Genomic DNA, 24,566 nt, shown 5'->3' with positions numbered 1-24,566 from the left:
CAGCCACACCCTGCTGGCCTGTGTTACTCACAGGAGAAACACCACAAGAGAAGGAAGAAGATTGACAGGGACTAAAACAAGCAAGGAAGCGCCATAGAGCAAGCTTCACTCGCCCGCCTGCCTGCATTTACTGATAGCGCTTATCGAAGTCGAAATAGTGTCACTTTTTAGTATTCATGCACAAGCACAAATGCTCATTTGCTTTCTTGCTAACTTGCTTAAACAACAAGAGCACCCCTCCCCTTGCTTTCACTTCTGTTCAACTGTGCTGGTGTCTGAAACAGGGTGATGACAGACTGCTGTGCTCTGCTTGGCTGCACAGTTTGTACCTGCAGTGAACTCAAACCCTTCCAAATATCCCTTGCTGCAGAGTAAGGCTGTCTTATGCTGTGCTGACTCTCAAAAGCTCACTGCCTAAAGAAATCATCAATTTACAAATGCAGTGAGTGCTCTACAGCAACAGAGAGCTGGAAGCATTCACAAATTTCAGTGATGGCCACAGCACTAATGTGCAAAAAAAGATTAAAATGCTTAAGATGAACATTATATGCTGTTTCATCAATCAGTAAGCAGCATGATAAAGGGACTGTTCTAATGAAGACTCCAATAAGCACTTTAATATTAATAATGAAATAAGCAACTCTAATATAAAGAGGTTTATGGCACTAAAGTACTCAACAGGATTTAAAACCTTGCTTTACATCTTTAAAAGCTTATTCATCCATATTCCTAACAACTTATCCAATTCAGGGTCGTTGGGGGCTGGAGCCTATCAACTGCTGTCAGGACGAGAAGCAGGGTACACCTGCAGCATTGCTGGTGCATCACAGGGTTAACACAGAGAGACGGACAACCATCCACACTCACTTTCACACCTAACATACAGGTAGGCACAGGGAGAACATGCAAAGTCTCCCCGTTTTCTGGGCCTGACACTCACACTTGGATGAGTTTCGGGGTTCTCATCTTCCTCCTGATGTAAAACTTAAGTCCATTATTTTCCAGCGAGTCAAACGAGGTTTGCTAGAGCCCTGTACAATACAGAAGAGGGAGCTACTCCAAGCTGACATCAAAACCAAGTTTTTGCTATATTAGCTCACATTGATAGCATTATGCTGTTATGAAACACGAATGGCGAACGTACTCAAAAATTAACCGTGGCCTTTAAAGATTTTTTCTTTGTTCGACTAATGATTATAAGGAAACATGCACTCTGTGAGACCAGTAAGTGTGGTTAGGGAGTGTTTACACCCTCTACTGCAGTGTGCGAAAACGTCAACAGCAAGATGATGTAATTGTTGTAGTGTATAAACTATGTCAAAAGGCAGAGACAGGAAGTAAAAGCTAAAGACATCATCCTCTTCCTGTTTCTCTCCTCTGTGCTTTCTGTAAATATAACTGAAAAAGCAATACATGTAGGTATGCATGTACGTAAATATGCTTGAATGTGTTCTTGCATTGGCTGCATATGGTATAAAAAAAAACAAACCCTGATATACAAATAAGGTAGCTGGCTCTATATAGTAGGAATGTAAATATTGTAGTGGCAGGAAACGCCAGACACACTAAAGGGTCTAAGACGGCCCATCAATATGGCCCTATGTATTTATATTAAATAAAAGGGGAATTTTTACATCTTATTATGCAACAGTTTCTCTGGTTTGGCCAACTTGAGATCACACTCTGGTGTTTTTAGCACTTGATCTAAAATTAGTAGATACCCCAAGCTTTAGAAGTTTACAACATGACTACTTGACAAGCAAGCAGAACACTTGTTAAAGTGGGACTGTAGCTAATTAACACTTATGCCCGAAACTACACTACCAAAACATCAATTAATTTTTTTTTAATCACACAATTTTTCCACTGGCATCAACATTTTCATATATAAAAAGTCATAAAATTGAATTAATTTACTGTTAAATCTATCAAAGTGTAAACCTTCACAATCCAGAAAAAACAACTGACACAAAAATGTTTTGTCCTCACTTAAAAGAACACCAGGAATTGAAATGTTAGTTCAGAAACTTCAAACCATTTTGCTTCCATTGCATATAAAGTGCAGCAGGCCTTTTAAGTTGCCATTTCCACTAGAGACCACAGATGTCTGCTAAGGCACAGGAACTAATTTGTAGTTCTAGTTTACATAGTCCTTTGAGTCTTTAGGAATTATATAAGAGTGAGGTAGCTAAATATGTCAAAGTGTGCCCATCTGACCTCTCATCTTACTTGCCAAACTGATTGCCTTAGTTATGGCATGCTGCAATTCATTAGGCTGGTAAAAGTTTCCAAAAGGAATAATTTGAAATCTAGATACAAAACTTGACAAATTATTAAAAAATATAATCCCAAATGTAAGCACAAGAGAAAAAGACTGTTTTAAGTTGCAAAGATTGATGTTGTTTCAGGACTACTGCCAGGCAAAGATGCAGAAAGGAGTTAGTCAGAGAAAGGGAGAAATGGATATGGCAAAGATAGCCATCATTAGGCCAGGGCACCACAATGGTCAGTGGAGGCAGCTGTGGTTAGCTGGGGCCAGGTCTGTGGTGCTGGTGAGTTAGAACAATACCCCTGCACAGGAGGCCCAGATCCCAATCAGCCCAGGAATGTGGAAGAGGAAACTCCGAGAACAATGTACAGCGTTCCTAGGCCATTCTGGGTCCCACCCATTTGTGCCTTGGTCTGCTTTCAAGCAGAAGAAAACAGGAAAACTACTGGGCCAGGGACCAGAAACCAGGGTCTGTTCTGCAGTCAGCTGAGGGGGCTGTCAGCATTAAACCTACCAGAGTCACTGTGATTGCTTTGTGCATGCATGAGTCTACTGCCCCACCTCTGGATGTGAGTAAACAGCTAGCATTCCATGTCAAGTAAGGTGAATATGAAAACAATGTTACACTGCCCCCTAATGGTACAAACAGCCACATCATCAAGCTATAACTCTGCCTTCTTATGCAAGACTCTCAAGTGTAACCTGAAATGATTCAGCCATAAAAATTGTGTTTTTGGACAAGTGTCTAACATATTGCTTGGGTGCAACTTCATCTTAATTTTTGCTTACTAACGGCTTGCTCTCCCAAGTTAGTCCCTATAAACTCTGGCTATTCAGATGATAACTCTAAATCTCTCAATTAGGAAACCAATACAATTAATACGTTTGAAAATAAATATCAGTATTTCTTTTTGTATGCAATTTCTTATGGCCCTATTTGTTTTTATATTTACATAACTGAATCAAATTTAATGTATGCCATGGATCTATTTTTAATTTCCTGTACACAAGTTAAATTTTAAGGCTGTGTTTTCCATTGGTAAACACAAACGAAGTGCTGAACATTCGTACAGCGAGAGATCAAGCTGGTTCAGCCCAGTGCTGAATGGCTGTTGAAAGGCAACCCACAGAGAGCCTGGTTGTCACTGCTGAAGAATGTGAGAATGTGACCTAACCAGACCCAGTGTCAAAATTAACCTCCTTTCTTTCTTTTTTTGTGTCCAGACCAAGTGTGAGATGACACATCTCTCCCGGAGACCAAAACAATATGCACAACCACATATTTAAGCAGTCATGTGACACATGCCGGCATAACCCAACTTCACGACATTTACAGCTCACTGCTGAAAGAATAATTTCAACACTTGATTAAAACTTTTTTCGCCCCTTAAATATTAACACCATAGCTGCTACTGAGAGTCATTTTGAGACCTAAGTGGCAGAATTTGCCAACTCTGCCTCACACAAACTGTGGAACAGTGTTACGGAATCAGCCGTAACACTGACACTCAACATATTTTGAACCATTCAAACAAAAAACAGAACAGTAGGTGGGCTTCAGTGTAACTGGAGATTTTTTTAAGCCTTTTTTTAGTTGAATCCATTTTTTATTATGTTTGGCACTGTCAAACATAACAATTACTTTATCAAATACTTTATCAATTACTGTCTTATGATGTTTGCTTTCTAAACATGCACTTCACATTTAGGCTTGATACACAACAGCTATGTCTGATTTAAAAATGCCCTGAAAAATACCTGATACAGCTTCCACTAGAATAAAATCAACTTTAGACAGCTAAGGGGGTCATTGATTCGATGTTAATACTCAGTTGTGACATGCAAGTGTGTGAACTCAAAGTTACATTCTGTGGGTCAGCTCATTGTTGATTTACGCAGTAGTGTTTCTAGTTTGGTCATTTATTTCTTCATTTTTTCTTTAAAGCTTAAAAGAGGAAACTCTTGCAGCGCTGTGATGGTAATATGAGTCAAAGCAGTCTTACACCTTTGCAATTGTAAAATGACACATCTATATGACAGAATTACTTGAAACTGTTAGTCTAACTGTAAAGCCTGTGTGAGAGCAGATTCAAATAAAGTTTCACCTTAGGACAGAGGTTCCCAAAGTGTGGGGGGGGGGGGGGCGTGGTATGGGAGAAAAAATAAAAAATAAAAGAATGCTTGGACACTGGGGCTTCCACGCAAACGCAAAGCAGGTGATGATGTTTTCAAACCAACTTCATTCTAAGCCAATGACTAGAAAATATGGTGAAGCATATCTTCCCTTTGGCTTCACCTGCACAGGAGCCAAGGTAGGAGATTACAAGATTTTTGTTGTAAAACAAAGAGGAGCCTAGCAAAAAAAGTTTGGGAAACACTGCCTTAGGACTACAGTACAGACAAACACAGATGAAGTTAACCAAGTCAAACAAGAAAAGAAAATGCCAGCCAGAAAATACTAAATACTCTATTGTACTACTTTTAGAACTTTGCAAAACAAACACAGCAATTAATCCAACACCCTCCTCATTCCCACAGTATTTAGCTTGCATTTGCTCTAAAACCTAAACCACAGTACACAGTGGAACACAACCCCCTTAACCCTTGCATACTACCTTAAGGCCATAGAGCATGGGCTGGAACAGGAAAGTGACAGGAGGGCCCACAAATTTGCTGCACAGGAATCTGAAATGGAGTGCACAGAAATCATCCCTTTAACAACTACAAAGCAGAAAATTGATATGAAAACAGCATAAACAACCAGAGGAATAGAGAAAATACACTCTTTAATCTTAAAGTCAATCTACTGTGCTCATTTCATGCGTCATATTTTAATTCCTAGCCTAATCACTTTGAATGATTCCCAGTTACAAATAGTCCTTATTTATGTCATGCTGGGGCTTTGTACAGTCCCATATCTTAAAAAAATAATAATAATAATAATTTCAGCTCCTCCCGCTTCAAGTCCCTCTTCCTTTAAGTAAGCTTTCTTCTGGTTGGCTGCCTCTCACAAACCAAAGGTTTGAACAACACATGATTGAGCTACTTTGTCTGGGATGACAGTATTAGACATGTTAGCTCACAAGGGTATTAGAATGCCAAGAATAAAAGGTTATAGGTCTGTGTTACCTTGCTTGACAGAAATCATTGTAAACTCTTGGCATTTCTGATCATCTGCTGAAAAGACGACTACCGCAACTGAGTAAGTGAAACCTTTGTCAACAAAACTGTCTAATTTTTTTTTTTTTTTACAGTGCTGCTGATTTTTCTTTAGCTGCGGCTAAAAACCTCTTCAGACAGATTCCAAAGATTCCTCAATGCAGGAAAAAGCCTGGCTGCTAGCTCGCAGAAAAACCTTGTGCACATGCTGACCTCCCTGTTTAAAACTCTAGCCATGTTTAATATGCGCACTAACATATCAACAGTATATTAAGGAAAGAACATTCATTATGGCTTTACATTAACATTGGTATAGATGCACTTACTTTTGAGAGTTGGGAAAACATTCACACATGTGTAACTTCACTAGTACAATCTTAAAGCTTTCAATAATAGTGTCAGTATTTTTAAAGATATGGTATAAAAATGTCTAAAACAGGCATTTTCTCACACCCCTCCACCCCCGATTCTGAGGCGCCAATCAGCAGGAAGGATATGAGCCATAATCATATTGTTGCGGTGATGCACAGAAGAACTTCATGGCCATTTTAGATATGTGCTGACAGACATCTACTCATTTTAGGCCATGAAAATAGGTAGGTACGTTTTGTTTTGTTTTTTTAAATAGTACATCTCTGTACACTGAAATTAGAATTATGAATCTCTTCACATTCACTCAGAGAAAAGCCTTAGAATATCCACCCAGAATCATTCAAGGTAGTCTACCAAGTCGTGAGATTTACTTCTAGCAGGACTTTGGCTGCACGTCTCCATCAATTCAGAAAATTCTCTCCACTCCACATGAACCGATTCCCTGGATACTTGGATAATGATATGTTTTGCTTTTTCTTGAGAACATCAAGATTATGCCTCCAAATTCTTTTTACTTCAATTTGATATGCACTTGTGAAGTGATGACATGAAATATTCAGTTTGGCCAAATTCTGAAACGTAAATAATCCTTCCAAAAATTCCTGGCCCCAGTTAATCCCTTTCAAACTTGGCCAGACCTCACTTCTCACTAAACGTTCACATAAGTGACAAACCGAATCAATCACACAGAAGTAATTACATGTCTGAAATTCGATTATACAATTTTTTAAATCACTTTCTCCAACACATCCTGTATAATCATAATGCGTTAAAGACAGAGTGCTGCTGAACTGTCCAGTCACAGTTTCAAAGTGATGGGTCAGCCTACTGTTGGCTTCAGCCTGATTTGCTCTGTGTTGGGACAGGATTAAAACCTCCTCCTGAGCAGAGAAATAATCTGAAGATTACCCACTACATCCAAGAGGCAGTTACATAAGCATTCAAAGCCTCCAAAACTGTACTTTCCTTCTATCACTGTAGCAGCTGAAAGAGGCTCCTTTTATAGTCAAGTAATCTCATATCCAGTCACACATTCATTGTTACTGTCTGGCTCAGAGGAGACAGCAGCAGTCATTTTAAAGTAAAAATAAAACGAAGGCTTGGTAAATATAATCCAATCTAATAGAAACGAATACTGAAAGTAAGTACTGAGACTAGGAACTTCAAACTATTATCAAACCGTAGTTCAACAAAGGAAGGAAGAACAAACCACTTAGTCACACAGCACTCAGACAGAGAAGCCGAGTTGTGAGAACTTCCACTCTTAACATTGCGGACGAATGGTGAGAACAAGTCAGCGGACATAGCAAGTCAAAGCAAAACAAAACCAATGACAGCCATAAAGTCACGTCACAGCGACATACCGTTACCAACCTTTTCCCACCCACCACAAACACAGCTTGAAAATTTCAACAAAAAAAAAAAAAAAAGTCAGGCAACATCACTCACTTCTCACACTGAAAGACCTGTGAATAATATATCTGACTTCCTGTTCCATCTCAGCGACTCCAAAACACACACACACAAAAAAAAAAACATGTGACCGCAGAAGTAGAGTAAGCCAAACGCAGAGCACCTCAAAAACGCTGCAGCAGAAATCCACCCGAGTAACAAAATCTCCTGCTCTGTGTTTAAGCACTTGAATCTAAGTATTTTCTCTGGCCGTGCTTAAACATATCTCAGTAATTCTTCTAACAAGCAGGTGCTTTACCAAGTCCGAGTATATTTAAGCGTTTAAACATTGCACGTTTTGACGTTGCTGCAACTTGTGCAAAGAGCTAAAGGTCAGCAGTAGCCAACTGATCTGATCAATGGTTAACCTGGCTTCATATATTAAAACCATCCTGCTCTTTCTGGTATGGGAAGGATGCTGCAAATAGGAGGCTGATACAGGAAATAGGAGATAACCCTGACAAAGACAAGACTGTCCTGTCACATGTCCACTACCCACAGGCTGCAAAACTAAAGCAGAGTTTTCTTACACAATCAGCATTATAATTTAGAAAACTAAGAAAGTATAATTCAATGCTTTTTTTAAGATAAGTATTAAAAAGGTTTGTAGTTTAAAACTGTTTACAGTCAGAAAGAGGCAGTGTCTACAGCAAAATAGACAAAAGAGGAAAGCCTATATCAAGCCCTGTCCAACAGTAAATGACAGGCCTGGCCTGTTGTAATCACTACCTCTTAAACAAAAATTTACTGGTTTGTTCCAAATGAAGAGAGAAGTGTGCAAACACACACCTTTTTTGAAAGATTCAGCAGATATTCCTCTTATCTTAATCTCGCTCTGGATTACATTCATAGGCAGAAAATATGAGGCATTAAAGTAGAGTCAACTGATCTAAACACAGAGGAAATGCTAAGAACTTAGCTGAGGCCGACTTGAGGGCAAAGACAGGGTGGTTTCTTTGGCGAAGGCAGACCCAAACATCAATTATGCTCCAAACCCTCTTTCCCAAAGCCAAGGATAATCTTGCTCAGCAGGGCTCAATTATAGGTTATTTCTAGCTAGACTCAGTCCACATTGTGCACTACATTATGCCAAGTCTTCCAACACAATCAATAAAATGTATCCCTAACTCAGAGTATGTAATACTATGCATTTATCAGAAAGCACAATGAAAAAGAAGAGGCTTTTGGAAGTTAACTTTATAAAAGTGCGACAAATGGTGACAGACTGCTAGTTTCAAAACAGCTACACAACTACTAGTAGCTATAAATGAAAACAAACAAACAACTTACTGTAACTAATCCTCCCAGTGTCTTCTAATGTTCCTTACCCATTATCACCAACATTAAAACTACCTATCTGTCAACTTTTTTTTTCGTTACAGACTCATGAATATTCTTATCTTCACAGTTTCACAGGAAGCCTTCGTTGTGGTGTGTGACTTTCCCACCAACAGAATGAAAGAAAACAGCGGTGCTGTTCAATGTTAAGCACTCTGGAAATATAATTTGCATTGGAGTTAATGCTCAATGCATTAGAATGTGACCAAAGACAGGTCCTAGTAGTAGGGTTGTGCAATTCCAATTGTCATTGTACCTTTCAGCACATCTCTTTCCTTTACTTCACACTGCTTTCTTTAGTTTTTCAGTTGATTTATGATTAGAGTTTAAGGATAATTAATTACAAAGTGAACTTTTGTCTTTTTTCAGTTTAATACATCAATTTTTAACTCCATTTTTAAATAATTTCAATGTTCATAAGAGTGACCCAAACAACTGATAATATTTGTTTTTGCCATAACAGAACAGGCCTAGATCTCAGCAAACACACACACTAGGGGAAATGGTTAACTGAACAGCAAGGAGTTAAACCAAATTTGTGTCTGTTCCTTAGAATCTTCTTTCCTCACTTGTCCAGTTAATGATTTAGCTTTGTGCAAATACAAACACAGAGACACCTGGATCAAACCTATGTTTAGATAAGATGTCTACCCGTCATTACTGCACCAAATAAATGACACGTGGTATATTATATGCTATGCACACATCACATGAACTTTGGAGTCGTGTCCGAAATTGATATTGAAGGTGATAATATAAAACCAACCGACTACTAGGTCAAAGGATATCAAAGCTTGTGCTTAAGAAAATAACCTAGCTAAGCAAGATGTTTGTGCAATTCAAAGCCCATATCCAGGTGCCAACATGACAGCCATGAGAGATGGGTATAGATAATAAACCAAGAAAAAAAAAAGCTTCAAGTATTAAAATAAGCAGAAACAGAACACCCAAATATGGTAGCACCTGACCACTACTGCACAGCAAATACACAGCAAACAAACCCAAAAACTATGAATGACTTCGGTCAATAAGACACATCAAATGTTTTATGCTGCATAAGATTTTTATACACTCCACTAAAATGTTTATTTAACAGTTAATCCTTGCAGGGGGCAGCTTACTGAGAGCCCACTGTTGGGGCATTTCACAGAGCTTGGTTTTTCATCCACATACTCTTTAATGCCATTAACGTCTTTCCAGATTAAAGCAAACACACTAATTCACTGGAATTATGTCCCAGATAATCACAGAGAGATGGTGATCTGCAATCTAGGGGGATTCCCCCTAGTTGGTACACATCTGTACTGCCATCAGAGGCTTATCCTGGTAGATTTTGGGGCAGGGGCAGAAGAGCTGTAAGTCAGTTGCAAAGACCCACAGTCTAGCAGGCCAGTGTCAGTACATCACTACAAAGGGTTGTGTTTACAACATTTAAAGTAAGTGATGTGTGACTTTATAACAAGTTCACCTTAGCTGCAGTGCAGTACTTAACAGCCATTATACTGCAGTAGAAGCAAAGACATTAGATAACACTATTTTTGGTATCATTTCTTAACTTGAACTCACAAAACTCTTAATAAAGATTAAACAAATTCAGGAGAATTTAGACAGGGGTATTTTATGCCTTTTCTGACACACAGCAGAAGGTAGTCTATTTTAGATGCGTTCAGTGGAAATACTGTATGTGGGTTAGGTGAAGGTGCCTGAACAGAGTACGTAGGAGTGAATATGATGACCACTCACTGGAGGTAAATGCATCAGACAATCCGCTTGTTAAGTGTGATGTCTTTATGCTCCTTGAGTTCCCATTGAGAGTTAAAAATAATCTAGTGCAGCTGTCAGGGCATCTATGAAAAATGGCATTTAGTGGAATCAGAAGTTAGTAGCAAATTGTCTAAGTAGTCGACATCGATTGCTGAAAGACCATAATCTGACTTATGTAAAAAAAACTTTTGGATGGTCCCTTATTCACAAGGGGTCATCAAAGCAGGTTGGTTTGCTAAATGTGATTTGACAGATTTTTACAGCTGATGCTCTTCTTGATGCTACACCCCCCCCTCCCCCCCAAAGGGATTTGTGCTTTCCCCTTAGCTGTGAATCAGGGATCATTCACTTGTGAATCACTACACTATGGAGCCAACATATTCTAATTTAGTGCTTAGAAAAACTTGCATAGGTAGAGAATGAAATGTTTTGGTGGTGCTTCTCTCAAGCAAAGACCTCACTTGAAATGACATCACTTAACAAGCAGACTAGCGCAACCTGACATCTCACACACTTTGCAACAGGAAGATGGCAATTTAAAGCCAAGATAAAGTCCAATCTAGCTAGGCTGGACATTTATTTTTTTAATCAGGTGATGTCTAGAAAAGATTACTTGGCTAGCAGTGCATGTGTAAAACCAGCAATGCATTGCGTCTGGAAAGTTTTTACAGTCAAAATCTGATCTTTTTTTAAATGTTTCACAGGCAACTAAATGTTTAAATAAGAGTAAATAGACATTATTCACTCTTACTCAACTGCTTTTAGTGTAAACAAGACAAAAGACCATCCAGTAGTGGTCAGTTTCTACTACTACTGCCACTCCAGTACTTTCATATACTTCACCCAAAGCTATTCCTGTACTTTCTTGGTAATACACTTTGTTGGTATATAAACCTTTAATTCAGCCGCTCAGCACTCTGGAAAAAGGTTTTTACTCGGGATCTCTTAATTTTTCTGTATTCATCTTTCCTTCAGTCCTGATGGTGTACCATTGCTGTCACAGAATTCACCACAACATGATGTGGCCACCACCGTGTTCAACTGTGTAAAAAGTAATGTGGTGTTTGTGTCCAAATAGTTCAATCTATGTTTTGCTTTTTTCTGTCTGAGAGACCTTAAGGTGTCTTTTGGCAAACTCTCAGTGTACTGATGGTTGTCCTTGATAGTTACCATAGGGCTGTATTTTCAACCATGTTTCTCAAATGAGTCACAAAGTATACTGACAGCTGCCCAAGTATTTTTATAGACAAATTTAACCCCCCCCCCCCCCCGAATGGCACCATGAACAATTCCCAATGTCTTTCCCAATGTGAAAGTTCAGTCACTACTAATGAGACCCAACAAACTTCCGTTTCCCTCCCATATCTGACCAAGTCTTTTAATGCTGCAGAAACACCTTAGTATCCAAAAATTAAAACAAATCTTATTGTAGGAAGATCAAGGATCAGTGATAGAAGTATGATGCACCGGGATTCAACTATCACAACAAACAATGTGTCATCAACTCGACGTTTCAGTTGTTTATATGTTTGCTCTTGTTATTGTGCAGCATATGTGCAGACTATGTGTAAAACATAACCGAATGCGGAATTTTGAACATGGATTTGGCATGGATTTTTAGCATACATTCTATATATGCTGCATGTTTTGCAATCTGTGCAAATATGCATAACAATGTTCCTGTTCTTCAGATCACTGTCCTAATTTGTTTGAGCAAAGGAGCGAACACAAACTGGCTTTTCTTCTTCTTATATAGTTTGGCTATCTCCACCTCCAGCCAGACAGCAGACTGACCAGATTCCTTTCTGCCTGTATCCAAGTGTCACTGCTTGGGTCTCAACAGAAAAGGAACAAATGCTTCATTGTGGGTCTTGATGCACTCTGAACAGGGGAATGAAGTCCTCGCAGGGATGATAGATGCAAATCTCGAAGTTCTCTCATTGTTATGCCCATGCACATGAAGCACCATGCTTGAATATGATTATTTTCTTTAAGCCACTCATAGTCATAACGTAATAAAATAATGCATCTTTATTTTCCTGAATAATGTCCCAGATTTAAAAAGAAAATAGCGCATTAAACACTGTTGGTTAACTCTGTGCTCGTGTTTACTTTGATCACAGCGGGTAAGTATACCAAACAAGTTTCACAGCAATTTATTTCCCACGACATGAACGTGAAAAGCTATGCTAAAGATGATGCTAAAGATGTACATAAAAAAAAGACTGATGTGGCTAACATACAGGAGAATAAGCTTCAATGTAGCCTTTAGTTAGCAACTAGCCTGCTGTTAATACTCCACTAAGGGTACTGCTAAGCAAAGGGCTAGCTAGCAGCAGCAGCAGCCAGTTGTCAACTACAAGTTAACGTTCAACATGTAAGCTAACGAGCTGGCAGCGATAAAAGTAATGACAACAGGAATCTGATCGATGCTAAACTTGCAAGGTAGACAGGCGATTAACTCGCCCCAGCACAGCAGCCAAACTCCCTCTTTTAGCATGCTACGGCAGCCGATTTTGGTACCACAGTTGGAGAGCTAACCTCAACGGCAAAGTTAATCGCGGAACTTGGCATAAGCCAACGTTAACTACATTCGATAGCAACCTCCCGTGCCCTCATTCACCTCACTATATGTTAAGCCGACGTTACTCACAACTTTTGTTTCTTCTCCTCTTAGTTGAGCTAGGTGGCTAGCTTGCAGACGATCTTTTCATTCGCCGAACAAGCTTCAACATCCTGGCCCTTCTCCATTGGAAGGATTTGCGTAGTGGTGTGATTTTTTTTTTCTCAGTCGGTTTCTGTGGTGGAAGAGCCCCACAGCCAGAACAGACGGCAGCTTGTTTGCCCCGCCTTCTTTGTTCTGATTGGCTCTGATGGTGTACGCCTACACAGAACTCTACGTTCTACCGGACAAGGAAAGTGCCAATCTTGATAGAACGACCTGTTGATTGGATGACGTCTTCTGCGGGAGTTTCACACGAATCTACCTTTTTCCCCCCTTTCTTTTTCAATCTTACGAGAGTACACCGGCCTTGCGCGGATAGGCGGGTAGTCGGAAGAGACGCAGTATGTCAGGTATTTTATGATTTATTTATATTTGAGCATTGCTGACGGCAGTATCGAGTAATCACAAAAATATCAGTTAGAAAGCTTCCAAACGGATACAGAGATTAAGTATTATTTCATTCTGCGGACTAAACAAACATTATATATTATTATGTTAAAATGTGGAATCAGCTGTATTGTCTCTTTTTTTAAACGATCATTTGGATATATTTGTTGAGGCGTGTGGGCATGCCTGCAGTGTGTGTCGTGCCTCTTATGGAGCACTTTGGTCAAATTTGACTGGATTGTCAGTTACCGATAAAGCTGTTCTGGTATCACTTATTACTCATAAAAATATATAAATATAACGCGGAGGGGACTACTCTATCGCTGTAAATAAACCAATTAAACCAATATAAAGTACTTAATATAAGACTAACTGTGGTACTGCAAAAATTGGGAATGATTTTGTTTGCATCACTATATGAAGAAAGTGGAGAAACCAAAGGCCAGCAGTTATGAGCTCCTTTCATAAACACTAACTGATATAAAATCATAAAACTGATTAAACTTCATATTTCAAAAATGACCAGCTGTCTTCATCAAAAGAGTCATGAAGTCCTTGTATTATTTGACACTTATAAAAATATAATTTTGGCAAAATCAAATATAAAACACGTTTCGTCATAAAAGGAGTATTTACTTCCTAAAAAAAAAATCATTTCATCCCAAATATGATGATTTATTGTCTTAATTGTAGGTTAGCTGAGCAGTGCTGCTAACTTTCCAAAACAGATTCAGGTTCAGACTCTGGCTAGGACCCTCCAAGACTTTTTCAAATACACTCTGGTGTTATCTTGGCAGTATGATTTGTTGAAATATGAACATTCACAACTGCCTTTAAGCACTCTGAAAAGGGTTTTCACTCAGGATTGCTTAAATTTTGCTTCTCCCATTCCTGTTGCAGTAAAGCATTGCTGATGCTACCATCACATGTTTGACTGTACTAACTGTAAGGGGGTGATGCAGACTGCCTCATATTTCTTCATTTGTTTGTCTGCACACCACGTGATATTGCTTCTCAAGCTCAAGGTCTGAGAGTCCTTAAGGTACCTTTTGGCAAACTCCCAGCTCACTGTCACATGCTCATTACTGAGGAATGTCTTCCATCTGACCATTTTACCATCAAGACCTGATTAGTGGAGGCCTGCACTGATGTGAGCAGTCTGGGTAACTTTTTAAATCAGACGTTATATTTGTAAATGCCTCTACACATATCTGAAGTAAAATCACACTTAGCTTAGCATTACTACAAGTAGTGACCAATTCTCATTCACAATAGGGTAAGAAAGCCACATCGTGTTTTTTTCAGTTATACAACTTTGTTAGTGCTTTCACTTATAGACACACGAAAGCACAGGTTTTAAAATGTTATGGCTGTCTGTTCAGCTCCAAAGTGCACCTTCTGTGCTATAAACTGTCAAAATTAAGACCAGATTTCTTAATGCTCAAAATGTGGAAAAGAAAACAAAGAGAAGCCATTATTATTATTAGACTGGTAAGTACCAAATATTAAAAACTCAAAGATATGTTCCCCGTTCCACCTTTCATTAAATTCTGTAATTTGTCATGTACAGATTAACCCCTTACACCTTAGTTGTTTTTGAAGGTAGCCAAGCATTGCATATTCACTGAGCAACCTAAGGTAGGACTACTGCTGCTGTTATGGATGTGGTCGTTACTGTACTCATGCCTGATGATTCAAGTTTGGCAAAACCTTTTTTTTTTTCTCCATTGTCATAGGGCTGTTATTTATTTATTTTCAGATCTCATTCTTAACATTCAATAACTGTTTAGTTGTTGATAATTATGTCCAAAGACCTGGCTTTACCCATATATTCACCTCCCTGTATAAACTAGAAATTCTATAAGCGCTTGCTCTTTGATAGAAAGGATAGCAGCGCCCCCTAGTGATTATTTGATAAAATGAGACGTGTTTACAAGTTTTATTTAAGACATTGATAAGAAGGTGATGAATTCATGCAGAAAATCTCTCCAACACTGGTGAGGATGAAAAAGGAAAGGAAATACTTAAATAGGTGTGCATCAATGTACAGTGACACAAATTATGTAACATATCAAAGTTGTCCTTTTAAAAAAATATATATATATTGTTTTTCATATTTTCTGATAGTTTATATTTGCACTAATCTGAATACATTATTTTTACAGTTATGCACACTGAATGTTACCGTACATCCGTCCTCACAGTCTTTAAGCCTGTCCAGCTGGTGCTGCTGGAGCATTTTTCTTACATTCTTCACACACATGGTGGCAGGGTCTATGAGGATAATGTTTGGGTAAGTGTCATGCTGAGGCGTAAGGGTATTGATCATCCAAAGAGAGGAGAAAAAATAACAATGGCTGATAAAAATAAGTATCTGTAACATTTTTAAATAATTGTTTTTATGTCATTTATTAAAGGTGGACCAGCACAATGACACAATTTCCTCTGGGATTAATAAAGTAATTTGATTCCGAATGACTTTTGAATGCTTGCACTGTAACTCTGGTGGTCAATAAACAAGACAGAAGAGCAATTACTCAGAGAATATTAAAAAAATAAAGTAAAATGAAATAAAAACAAATGGACAATTAAATATACAACGAAAAACCACAAAGTAAGTCTTTTTCCGATTATCAACACTCCTCTTCCCAGAATCTGCGAATATTACCACACAACATGATAATATTACACAAACAGAAATTCAGCACCTGCCCTCCCTGTGTCTGTGACCAGGGTGATCTCTCTTTGACCAGGGTCCAATCCCCGGTCCACCCTGAATGCCAAGCTCCTGGAATTTGCTCCGACAAGTGCCCACATAGGATGCTTTCCCCACTGCAAATCCAAGGATCCCTGCAACTGAAGAAGAACAATTATTTCATTAATCACAGCTGCCACTTACAAACTGAGATCCAAGATACTGAAAGACACAAACCTGCTAGTTTTGGAAAAGGACCAAATCGCTTTGATGATTTCCAAATACCTATGTGGAGGGAAAAAAGTGATAACTATAGAAACACCTGCTTTACTTTGATCAATATCATGTAATTTAAAGTACGGTATTTGAATGTTAATGCTTTACCTTGGTAGATGAGACCACCGGTGACAGCCATGCTGCCCACAGACAATGGAAGCGCTAAAAACAGAAATCAAGTCAAACAGAAGTTACTCTGAAGCTGATCAAAGCCACAAACTGCTGGACAGCGTTTGGGGAAATATTATAATAGAATCAGAGTAAAGTTATTTTAAAAAGCCAGCATTCAAAACAAATACATAATGCATAAAAGGTAAGTTTTTCTGTCTGTGATTAAATGGCGATATTTCCCATATGAATGAATCCACTAGAAGACGTTAATTTTGCTTTGTTTGCCTATAGTTCAACCTAAATGAACTTTGAGACATATACCAAAACTCAACCTCATGTCCATCTAATGGGATGGAAAGGACGGATACAGGAAGAAGTGATTGCTGCCACTGCATGTTTACATAACTGCTTGATGAGAGAAGATGAGCAGCAGCTGTGTGGTTAGTGGTGAGAGGCCGGGCCAAGATGGAGACTAAAGACAACGATGTGTTGCCACATGAAACACCAATAATCTTCAGTTTGGGAATTCTTTACCTAAAAAAGCCTGACCACAATATTTTCTTTAGTGCAAGCTGCTCACAGTAGCTTATACAATCTTAAGCTTTTGCTGTGATAATTATTTTCTGACAGTTGTATAAAAGATGTGTGGGTGTGCATAAATGACTGATATATCTTTAAACCTCTTGTGTTTTTTTTTTTCTTCTACTACTTTTTCCAGATCGGGTGTTTTTTCCCCCCTTAGTTTTATCTAGAACCTCTTTTTTACCTCTGGACACTCCCAGCCAAGCTTCACCCAACCTTAACCCTAAGTAAAAGCTCTGATCAGGCAGGGCAGAGTGGTTATAGTATTTAAATGATTTCTTTAAAAGCAATGCATATATAAATAATCATGATCAAATAAACACATTGTAATCACAACTGAGAGAATGACGAAAGTATAAAATCTTACTATGAGTTACTTACCCTCTTACTGATCTGCCCCCCTTTTTTAAGACCACACACTGAATTCCGCAGTGAAGAATGTAAACCCTCAACGGTAAGCTTGATTGATGACCCCTATCCCCTACTTCTACTACAAAAACCCTGCTTACACATCAAAGAACATTTCCAAGTCTTGTCTCTCACTGGGAGACATTTCAACAAATTGTTAATGAAAATTTGTGACACACGTGAGAGCGTTTACTGAATGTCTGAAAGAGACTACCTCTGTACCAGAAGCTCTCCTCTTGGCACTCTTTCCAAACTTTTCTCACATCTTCTCTGTGAACATGGGCATCACTCAATGGGCACTGTAAGAAACAGAATAGAGGTTAGTTATCATATGTGACATATAGCATTGCATCTGGGCTCAAAATGTCTAGTACAAATTTGTTTGCCACTCACTTTCCACCCTCCTTTAATGGGAGCTGAACCTGAACCAGCAGCTGCCGGTTCCTCGGTCGGCACTGTTTGCCCACTTATTTCAGCACTCATGATCTTAGACCCTTCAGTAGTTTGTTGCTGGAGCTCTATTATGCTGCTTTTGAAGCTTCCCCTTGCCTGTGTCAAATGCAACAAGCTGTAATAGAACTTCCTGGACTAGACTTTTAACTCCGCCTTCCTAACAGAGCTCTGCCCAGTCAGATTTGTTTGAGCATGAGGATGACAAGCCAAAACAGGTCAGGTTCACCTCTGTATACCAGTTTACACGTCAGTGTTTGACACACCTTTTTTGCCTACAGCTTCGTGTTTGCTCTTTCATATCACTATTTAGTAGACCCACAAGTGTGGGTAAAGGTAACATATTATCTACATGTGTTTAGGCTAAAGATTCAATATACGCAGTCAAACTTCATAACAAGATCACCTATTATTGGTTATTTCATTGGACACACATCCCTATAAGCCAAAGGTCAAGGTTTTCTTTACTACCACTAATAAAAATGCAGATATCAGTGCTACAGTTTCTCTAATAATGGTATATATAATCTGTACTTAAATACCTTTCAACAGGTCACAGCTTAAGGAGCAAAGGCTCACTTATCCATGAAGCAAACACATTTGTTTTACTACTTATTTATTAACATCACTGCTGAGCATTAATTAAATAGTTTAAATTTTCTATATCCTAACAACTGCAACTGCACAAATTCTACAAAAATGCTCTGATTTAGAAAAAAAAATAGTAGCTGTTCACTAGTACAGAACTAATACATAACATTATTCTAAATAACGTATGACTAAAAAAAATTAATTTAAAACTGATCCAGGCCAATGCATAAGGCATCGTATTTAATATGTGAGGTATTTCCTACAAATTTCTAAGTGTACCCGCCAAATAAATTTAATTAGGTTTAAAAAAAAGGGGGGGGGGGGGGGGGGGCTACATTCTCCTCCAAAATGTAGTTTAATAGTATAAAAATGAAAACACACATCAAATGCAAAGTAACCCACCTTGAATCCACTATTAAATGCCCATATGCTGTAAACTAGTGCCGACTAGGACTGTCAATGCATAAAGAGTGTAACTGGAAGGCAAAGGAACTACATACACGACTGTGCAGTGGACAACTCAGTAGGCCGTTTTACCCATTTCTACCAGTACAAAGTAATACAAATTTAATCATGGCTGTATTGAGTAAGGTGCTGTGGTTTAAATAACCTGGTGAGCTTCTCTATACTCACACGGGGTATAGTTGCTTAGCTAATCATTTAAAGAGAGTCATGTGAGTAACACCATAATGTTACTGATATATAAAAAAACAACTTTGGGCCCAACAATGTTGCTACGTTTGCATTCGTTCGTCTTGTACAAAAACTGAGATTTATAGTCACATGACAAACAGGGCATACTAAATTTGACAGGGTAACGTAAATGAAGGTAAGTGTTCAGAAAGACTTTATTTATCCCCAAGGGGCAATTAAGAGTGGTATTTAGGGCAGCATCACTGCAAACATTCCGGAAATTTAAGTGCTGTCGTCCTATCCTTGGTAAAATCAAAACATAACTCACATTACCAAATACACCGTCTCCTACTTCCAACAAACGGCGTTGACTTTAAGCGAACCCAAACCGCGATTACACTGGGAAGTCAATTTAGAAGTAGAACTACCAATCAGATTTCATCGTGGGTTGGTTTCAATTTTGCACGAGGAAATTCTAGTGATTGACGTGCGAATAGCACGGCCTGTTTTGAGAACTATGACCAATCACATTTCGTTGAGGGAGGAGCTGGTGTCTTTTCCCTCCCTGTCATGACATGACACCTCGACTAGCCAATTGACAGCGAGCAAAGGCGGAGGCGAATGAGGCTGACCTTCAATCCACAGCTGCGGGCGTGGCTTACATTGACAAGGCCCGCCTATTGGCCGGTCTGCGGACTTCCCACAGACAGTTGTATGTTTCATAAAAATGCACTCTGATGCGGCAAGTAAGTAGTAACGTTAGAGAGGTTTTTCTGGATCAATTTGGGACCCCATAGCGCGTGTGGCACAGACGTTAATAGTCTTGCTCTGTTTTGAACAACAGTTTTGTCTCATGGTCGTGTGGCGTTTGATGAGGACGCGTGAATTCTGTGCTATTTGCTGCTCTCTTTGTATTTGCTAGTGCTGTCTTGTGCGACAACAAAGGGAGGATAGCTGGTGTAATTTTAGCTGTTTGGACATGTGGAAGGTTATATTTGACACTGAAGGTTTTGCGAAGTTAATTTTTCGAGTCGCGTTAGCGGTGCTCGGCTGAATGCGGCTGACGTTAGTTAAATTCAGATGGTTTTCGATGGTTAAACGGCGTGTTGAGCTGTTTATATTCATCTTCATGGGTCACGTACAGCAGGTATCAGCTCACATTTGGCATCCACGCAGGACCATTGCAAATCGGTCAATATTCTGGTCAACTGCGGACTCTTACAGGGAATGAAAATTGTGACGCAGTTGTGTAAAACAGCTTTCATTGCCTGCTGCAGCACTGCCGCCGGGTTTTGCGCCATCTACACCAGCTGCTGCAAACGCCTGTGCGTTGGTTTTGTGCCAGAACACATATAATGTTGTATATTTTTCAAACAACGTAAAATGCATTCAATCAGTTGGTGTAAATGTTGGGGGTAGAAGGGTCTGAGAGAAGTAGTTGTTTTGCAAATGCATGGGAATTGTAGTTTAGTATCCCAAACAGAGCTTAGCTTCCAATGGCCTGTTTAGAGGAAATGGACTACAACGCCCATACGTCCAAACTCTCCAGATACTTTGTAAACTCTGTGCAAGTTGCGCGTCTGCACTGCTATTTTAGGTATGCAGCTAGTGCTATCTGCTCGGCAGTGTACTGGTTTGAGTGTGGTTTTGGCCTCTGAAAAAACGTTAAAATCATCGGTGTTTGGTGACAGCTTTTAATCGACAGTGCACAGAAGGCTTGAAGCGAGAAGGTAGCATGCATGATCGTTCTCACGTCTTTAGAGGAATGCAGTCCCTCCCTCATTCGTGTGAGATATTTTCAGCAACGTAGATCTTTGAAAACTGGAAATCAAGCGATAGTAGTGCGTGCTCTGTGAATGTTGTGTGATTCCTAATCAAAGATCACCTGAGATTTGAGTCCAGTGTTCTTACTGGGGCTGTGATGATGTCACCTTCTTGTACCCTTGTGCTCATGCCAAGCATGATCAGGAGCATAAAGCTGAGTGTCACGGTTTAGTTTAGTTCTTTTCTGACGTTATATTTATTTTTTGGAAATAGATTTTCAGCTGAATTCCCACTTGACTACACTGGCCAGCATCCATAAGATCCACCACACCTTGCACAGGCTGGTAAATGCATATTAGCAATATGTTTATGTGTGCTTTATTTTAGCATGCATGTGCCCTGTACATCTGTGTCCTACTCACACATATTTGTTTTGAATAGAACTTGGCAGAAGACGTTGGACAGGACAGCCACCCCTCAGGTAACTATACAGCTGCTCCTTTTTTTATGTTTTTTTTAAATCAGTTTAGTGTTTTTATCAGGCCAGATGTACATTAACATATCACTTTCTGAAGTGGACTCTCAGTGCTTGGCTAGTACTCAAATGTTTTGCTATAGAAAGTTGGCATATTGCATGTCGTTCTTAAAGATTTATTCTTTCATTTTCTCCTCTGTTTACTTCCCTAGCTTGTTGCTCTAAAGCCATGCCTCCTAGGAAAAAGAGGAGACCCTCTGCTGGAGATGACATGTCAGCCAAGAAAAGTCGCCAGGACAGGTGCGAGATCCCTTTAATTAAATATTCAGTGAACTTGAATATGTGCAGTACACAGTTTATTTTGCCATTCGTAAACATATAATAAACGGTGTACTGCACGTGTAGTATGGTTGAAATTTTCTTTTTCCTTCACAGCGTTTTCAGAAAACATGAAACATCCCAAATCCGAGAGGAGGAGATGTTTTCTAGTAAAAGATGCTTGGAGTGGTTCTATGAATATGCAGGTGAGCACTTACTGGACACACTCTTAGTTTCATTGCATTTGACCTCTTCTCAGTGCATACATGGGAAATTGCTGCTATTGACATTTGTTTATCATGAATAGGCTGCGATGATGTGGTGGGTCCAGAGGGCATGGAAAAATTCTGTGAGGACATCGGGGTGGAGCCGGAGAATGTAAGCGCATATTTAAAATCTTTCATATTTCGACATCTGTTTATCTCTCTGGCATTTTCTTTAATGACATCCTTTTGGAAGTGGTGACAATTTGCATTTCTGATCATTTCTGAGACTTTATAAAAGTCTATCTTTTAATCTGCATTCTCAATCAGCAGTCCTAGACCTTTAAGGTCATGTGATATGTAATGGATTGAATATCTTGTATTTAAGAATATCTGCAACTGTCATTTGTTGCTTGTGGTTAGGTGGTGATGCTGGTTCTTGCTTGGAAGCTGGATGCCCAGAGTATGGGATATTTCACCCTTCAGGAGTGGCTGAGAGGCATGGGCTCATTGCAGTATGTCATTTACTTACTTTAGTGCTTTTTTCTTCTTCTTCATTTTTTTAAAATATAATACAGTTTTCAAGATTTCCTATCTAGATTGATGTGTTTTCTTAGTGTAACTTGCATTAAATTGGATCCTGTAACATACCTAAGCTAGTTTTCTGCTGCCGTCAGGTGTGATTCGACTGAGAGGCTGAGGAATTCACTTGACTACCTGAGATCTGTCCTAAATGACAGCACCAGCTTTAAGCTCATTTATAGATATGCCTTTGATTTTGCTCGGGTGAGTGGAGCAGTCAACACACAGCATTCAACAACCAGGTTAAATTCATTTGAACAAATACAAAAATCTCAGTAAGAAACAGTAAATATTGTAATCTGGCTGTCTGACTTGACTGTCTGTTTGGACTTGTTGCATTGATTTGAGAAAGTCTTGGGTGTTCTGATTGTACAGGAAAAGGATCAGAGGAGTTTGGACTTGAACACAGCCAAATGTATGTTGGGGCTTCTTCTGGGAAAGACGTGGCCTTTGTTTCCTGTGTTTAATCAGTTTCTAGAGGTAAGCAGTTTGGTTGGTTGGGATGTTTGTTTTGTTTTTTAAGAAAATCAGTCACAGAAGTCTCGTGGAGTAGTTGTATATACCATCATTTGTTGCCCATTTTAACCTTGGAAAGAGCTGTTGTAGCTAAAAAGCTATCACTCTAAAGGATTTATTTGTTATTCCTCAGCAATCAAAGTACAAAGTCATCAACAAAGACCAATGGTGCAATGTTTTAGAGTTCAGCAGGACAATCAACCTGGACCTCAGCAACTATGATGAAGATGGTGCCTGTAAGTGAGCACACATTTACGTGTAGCTGAGTGTTACCCAAATACTAATTTTGTAATATACTGAAATTTGTGCCTCATCTTTGTTTTTGTTTTGTTTTTTTCATTAGGGCCTGTTTTGTTGGACGAGTTTGTGGAATGGTACAAAGAAAGACAGATGTCATAACTGCAGCGCAAAAATGGGAAAGTAATACAACTGTGACAACAACGACTCTGAGAATCAATAACCAATAAGTAACCAATACAAAAAAAAGTAAAGGAGTGACTGTGGGTGCTTCCTGGGGAAAGGAGGGGTTGGGGCTGTGGGTGGGCTAGGGTGGGGTTGCTGGGTTTGCAGCCTGCATGCACGCTGCTCAGAGCGTGGAGGCAGGAGGGCTGCTGTGCTCCCTACCGAAGTTGCGTAGTGAGCAAGCTTGCAGCAATCTCCAGTGGCATTGCTCTCTCACTGTGACATGTCATATTGCTGTCTGTGTTAGGATAACGTGGTGTCATACATGGATGATGGAAGCAAAATGGTATTGTGTGGGAGAACCACTCCTCACCCCTTGTCTTCAGCACAGAGAAACTGAGAGAAGTGACCATTCATGCATTGTGTCTGAGTCTTAAATAGGGTCACTTTGACCTGGGCACATTAAAGTATTATACATCTGTGCAATGAACTTGAACTTGAGCTTTTCTGGACAGATAGCACTTAATTTTATTTTTTTTTTGTCATATTTTGAGTTTCATAGGAGTACTTCAAGAAGCACACTGTGTCAAATGGTTGATTGCAAGTTTCTATTCTATTGATTTGTGCCAGTTTGTAGTTGTTTTTTGTTTGTTTTCTTCTTTCCCCTCCAGTTTTGATTGCTTCAGCTTTTTTTGTTGTTGTTGTTTTTTTTTTGTTTTTGCTTCTAGCTATTCATTTGCTAGCCCCCTGCAAAGGCTTCAGACCTCATAACACCAAACAGTTTAGCATTGCTGCTTACTAACTCTTATTACAGTACAGCGGTGAGCCACTAGTGCTCTGATCAGCATTTATTGGTCTGATGACTGATTTATGTATCTACGTTCTGTAGATGAGAGTATTACTGTGCCTCAAAACATGGAAGTCACTTTGTGTGTCCCACACACATACCAATAAACCCAAATGTACATACACGTGTGATAAGAGTACATGCACACAGACACACTGAGTGGTCAGGGATTATTTCAGGATGAACTCAGACTGTTTTGGCTGTGTTATAAGTTGACATAGAGCTAGTTGGTGTCCATTTTGTCTTG

At 39.2% G+C, this 24,566-nt stretch overlaps 3 protein-coding genes and 1 long non-coding RNA gene across 6 annotated transcripts in view; 2 read left to right on the top strand and 2 right to left on the bottom strand.

Moving 5' to 3' along the window:
• fryl (furry homolog, like) overlaps nucleotides 1-13,184 on the bottom strand; it is a 75,242-nt gene extending 62,058 nt beyond the window's left edge. Inside the window, exons 1-2 of one of the 2 annotated variants that reach the window (XM_085264141.1) lie at nucleotides 13,008-13,184; nucleotides 4,885-4,954 (exon numbers count right to left, since the gene is read on the bottom strand). The gene's annotated coding sequence lies outside the window, so the exon portion shown is untranslated. The remainder of the gene's footprint in view (nucleotides 1-4,884; nucleotides 4,955-13,007) is intronic. The other variant, XM_085264142.1, reaches the window with a different exon arrangement.
• A 146-nt stretch (nucleotides 13,185-13,330) lies between these two features.
• Nucleotides 13,331-17,821, top strand: LOC146546660 (uncharacterized). Its single transcript, XR_014890833.1, has 3 exons — nucleotides 13,331-13,429; nucleotides 15,632-15,759; nucleotides 15,884-17,821. It is a non-coding gene; the product is annotated as an uncharacterized LOC146546660 (long non-coding RNA).
• On the bottom strand, nucleotides 15,264-19,674 carry ociad2 (OCIA domain containing 2). The gene is made up of 8 exons (XM_085265694.1): nucleotides 19,541-19,674; nucleotides 17,932-18,087; nucleotides 17,753-17,837; nucleotides 16,546-16,599; nucleotides 16,399-16,446; nucleotides 16,175-16,322; nucleotides 15,657-15,740; nucleotides 15,264-15,460 (listed from the first exon to the last, which is right to left on the bottom strand). Exons 2-7 carry the CDS (start codon nucleotides 18,019-18,021, stop codon nucleotides 15,674-15,676), a joined length of 492 nt encoding a protein of 163 aa, XP_085121820.1. The 5' UTR covers nucleotides 18,022-18,087; nucleotides 19,541-19,674; the 3' UTR covers nucleotides 15,264-15,460; nucleotides 15,657-15,673.
• A 214-nt stretch (nucleotides 19,675-19,888) lies between these two features.
• On the top strand, nucleotides 19,889-23,614 carry dcun1d4 (DCN1, defective in cullin neddylation 1, domain containing 4 (S. cerevisiae)). 2 transcript variants are annotated; one of them, XM_085265326.1, is made up of 11 exons: nucleotides 19,889-19,958; nucleotides 21,250-21,320; nucleotides 21,418-21,457; nucleotides 21,664-21,751; nucleotides 21,887-21,975; nucleotides 22,077-22,147; nucleotides 22,396-22,487; nucleotides 22,650-22,758; nucleotides 22,930-23,034; nucleotides 23,204-23,306; nucleotides 23,414-23,614. In XM_085265326.1, exons 1-11 carry the CDS (start codon nucleotides 19,940-19,942, stop codon nucleotides 23,467-23,469), a joined length of 843 nt encoding a protein of 280 aa, XP_085121452.1. In that variant the 5' UTR covers nucleotides 19,889-19,939; the 3' UTR covers nucleotides 23,470-23,614. The 2 variants fall into 2 exon arrangements, with proteins under 2 accessions (XP_085121452.1, XP_085121453.1); XM_085265327.1 differs by lacking the exon at nucleotides 19,889-19,958 and adding an exon at nucleotides 19,965-20,942 and having other exon boundaries at nucleotides 23,414-23,613.
• The last annotated feature ends 952 nt before the right edge of the window (nucleotides 23,615-24,566 follow it).

The sequence above is a fragment of the Mchenga conophoros genome, linkage group LG23, assembly GCF_057382185.1.
Source record: "Mchenga conophoros isolate Kocher_MC1m ecotype Shallow Benthic linkage group LG23, M_conophoros_male_GT1.1, whole genome shotgun sequence".
Lineage (NCBI taxonomy): Eukaryota > Metazoa > Chordata > Actinopteri > Cichliformes > Cichlidae > Mchenga > Mchenga conophoros.
This window is presented reverse-complemented; position numbering and strand designations above follow the sequence as displayed.

Coding starts and splice junctions, on each gene's coding strand:
- ociad2 (XM_085265694.1), bottom strand. CDS start 18,021: ATGAGTGCTGAAATAAGTGGGCAAACAGTGCCGACCGAGGAACCGGCA. Junction 17,838..17,931: donor CCATTAAAGGAGGGTGGAAA/GTGAGTGGCAAA, acceptor TGTTTCTTACAG/TGCCCATTGAGTGATGCCCA. Junction 15,741..16,174: donor CACAGACACAGGGAGGGCAG/GTGCTGAATTTC, acceptor TTATCCTCATAG/ACCCTGCCACCATGTGTGTG.
- dcun1d4 (XM_085265326.1), top strand. Junction 22,148..22,395: donor TCGGGGTGGAGCCGGAGAAT/GTAAGCGCATAT, acceptor GCTTGTGGTTAG/GTGGTGATGCTGGTTCTTGC. Junction 22,488..22,649: donor AGAGGCATGGGCTCATTGCA/GTATGTCATTTA, acceptor TGCTGCCGTCAG/GTGTGATTCGACTGAGAGGC.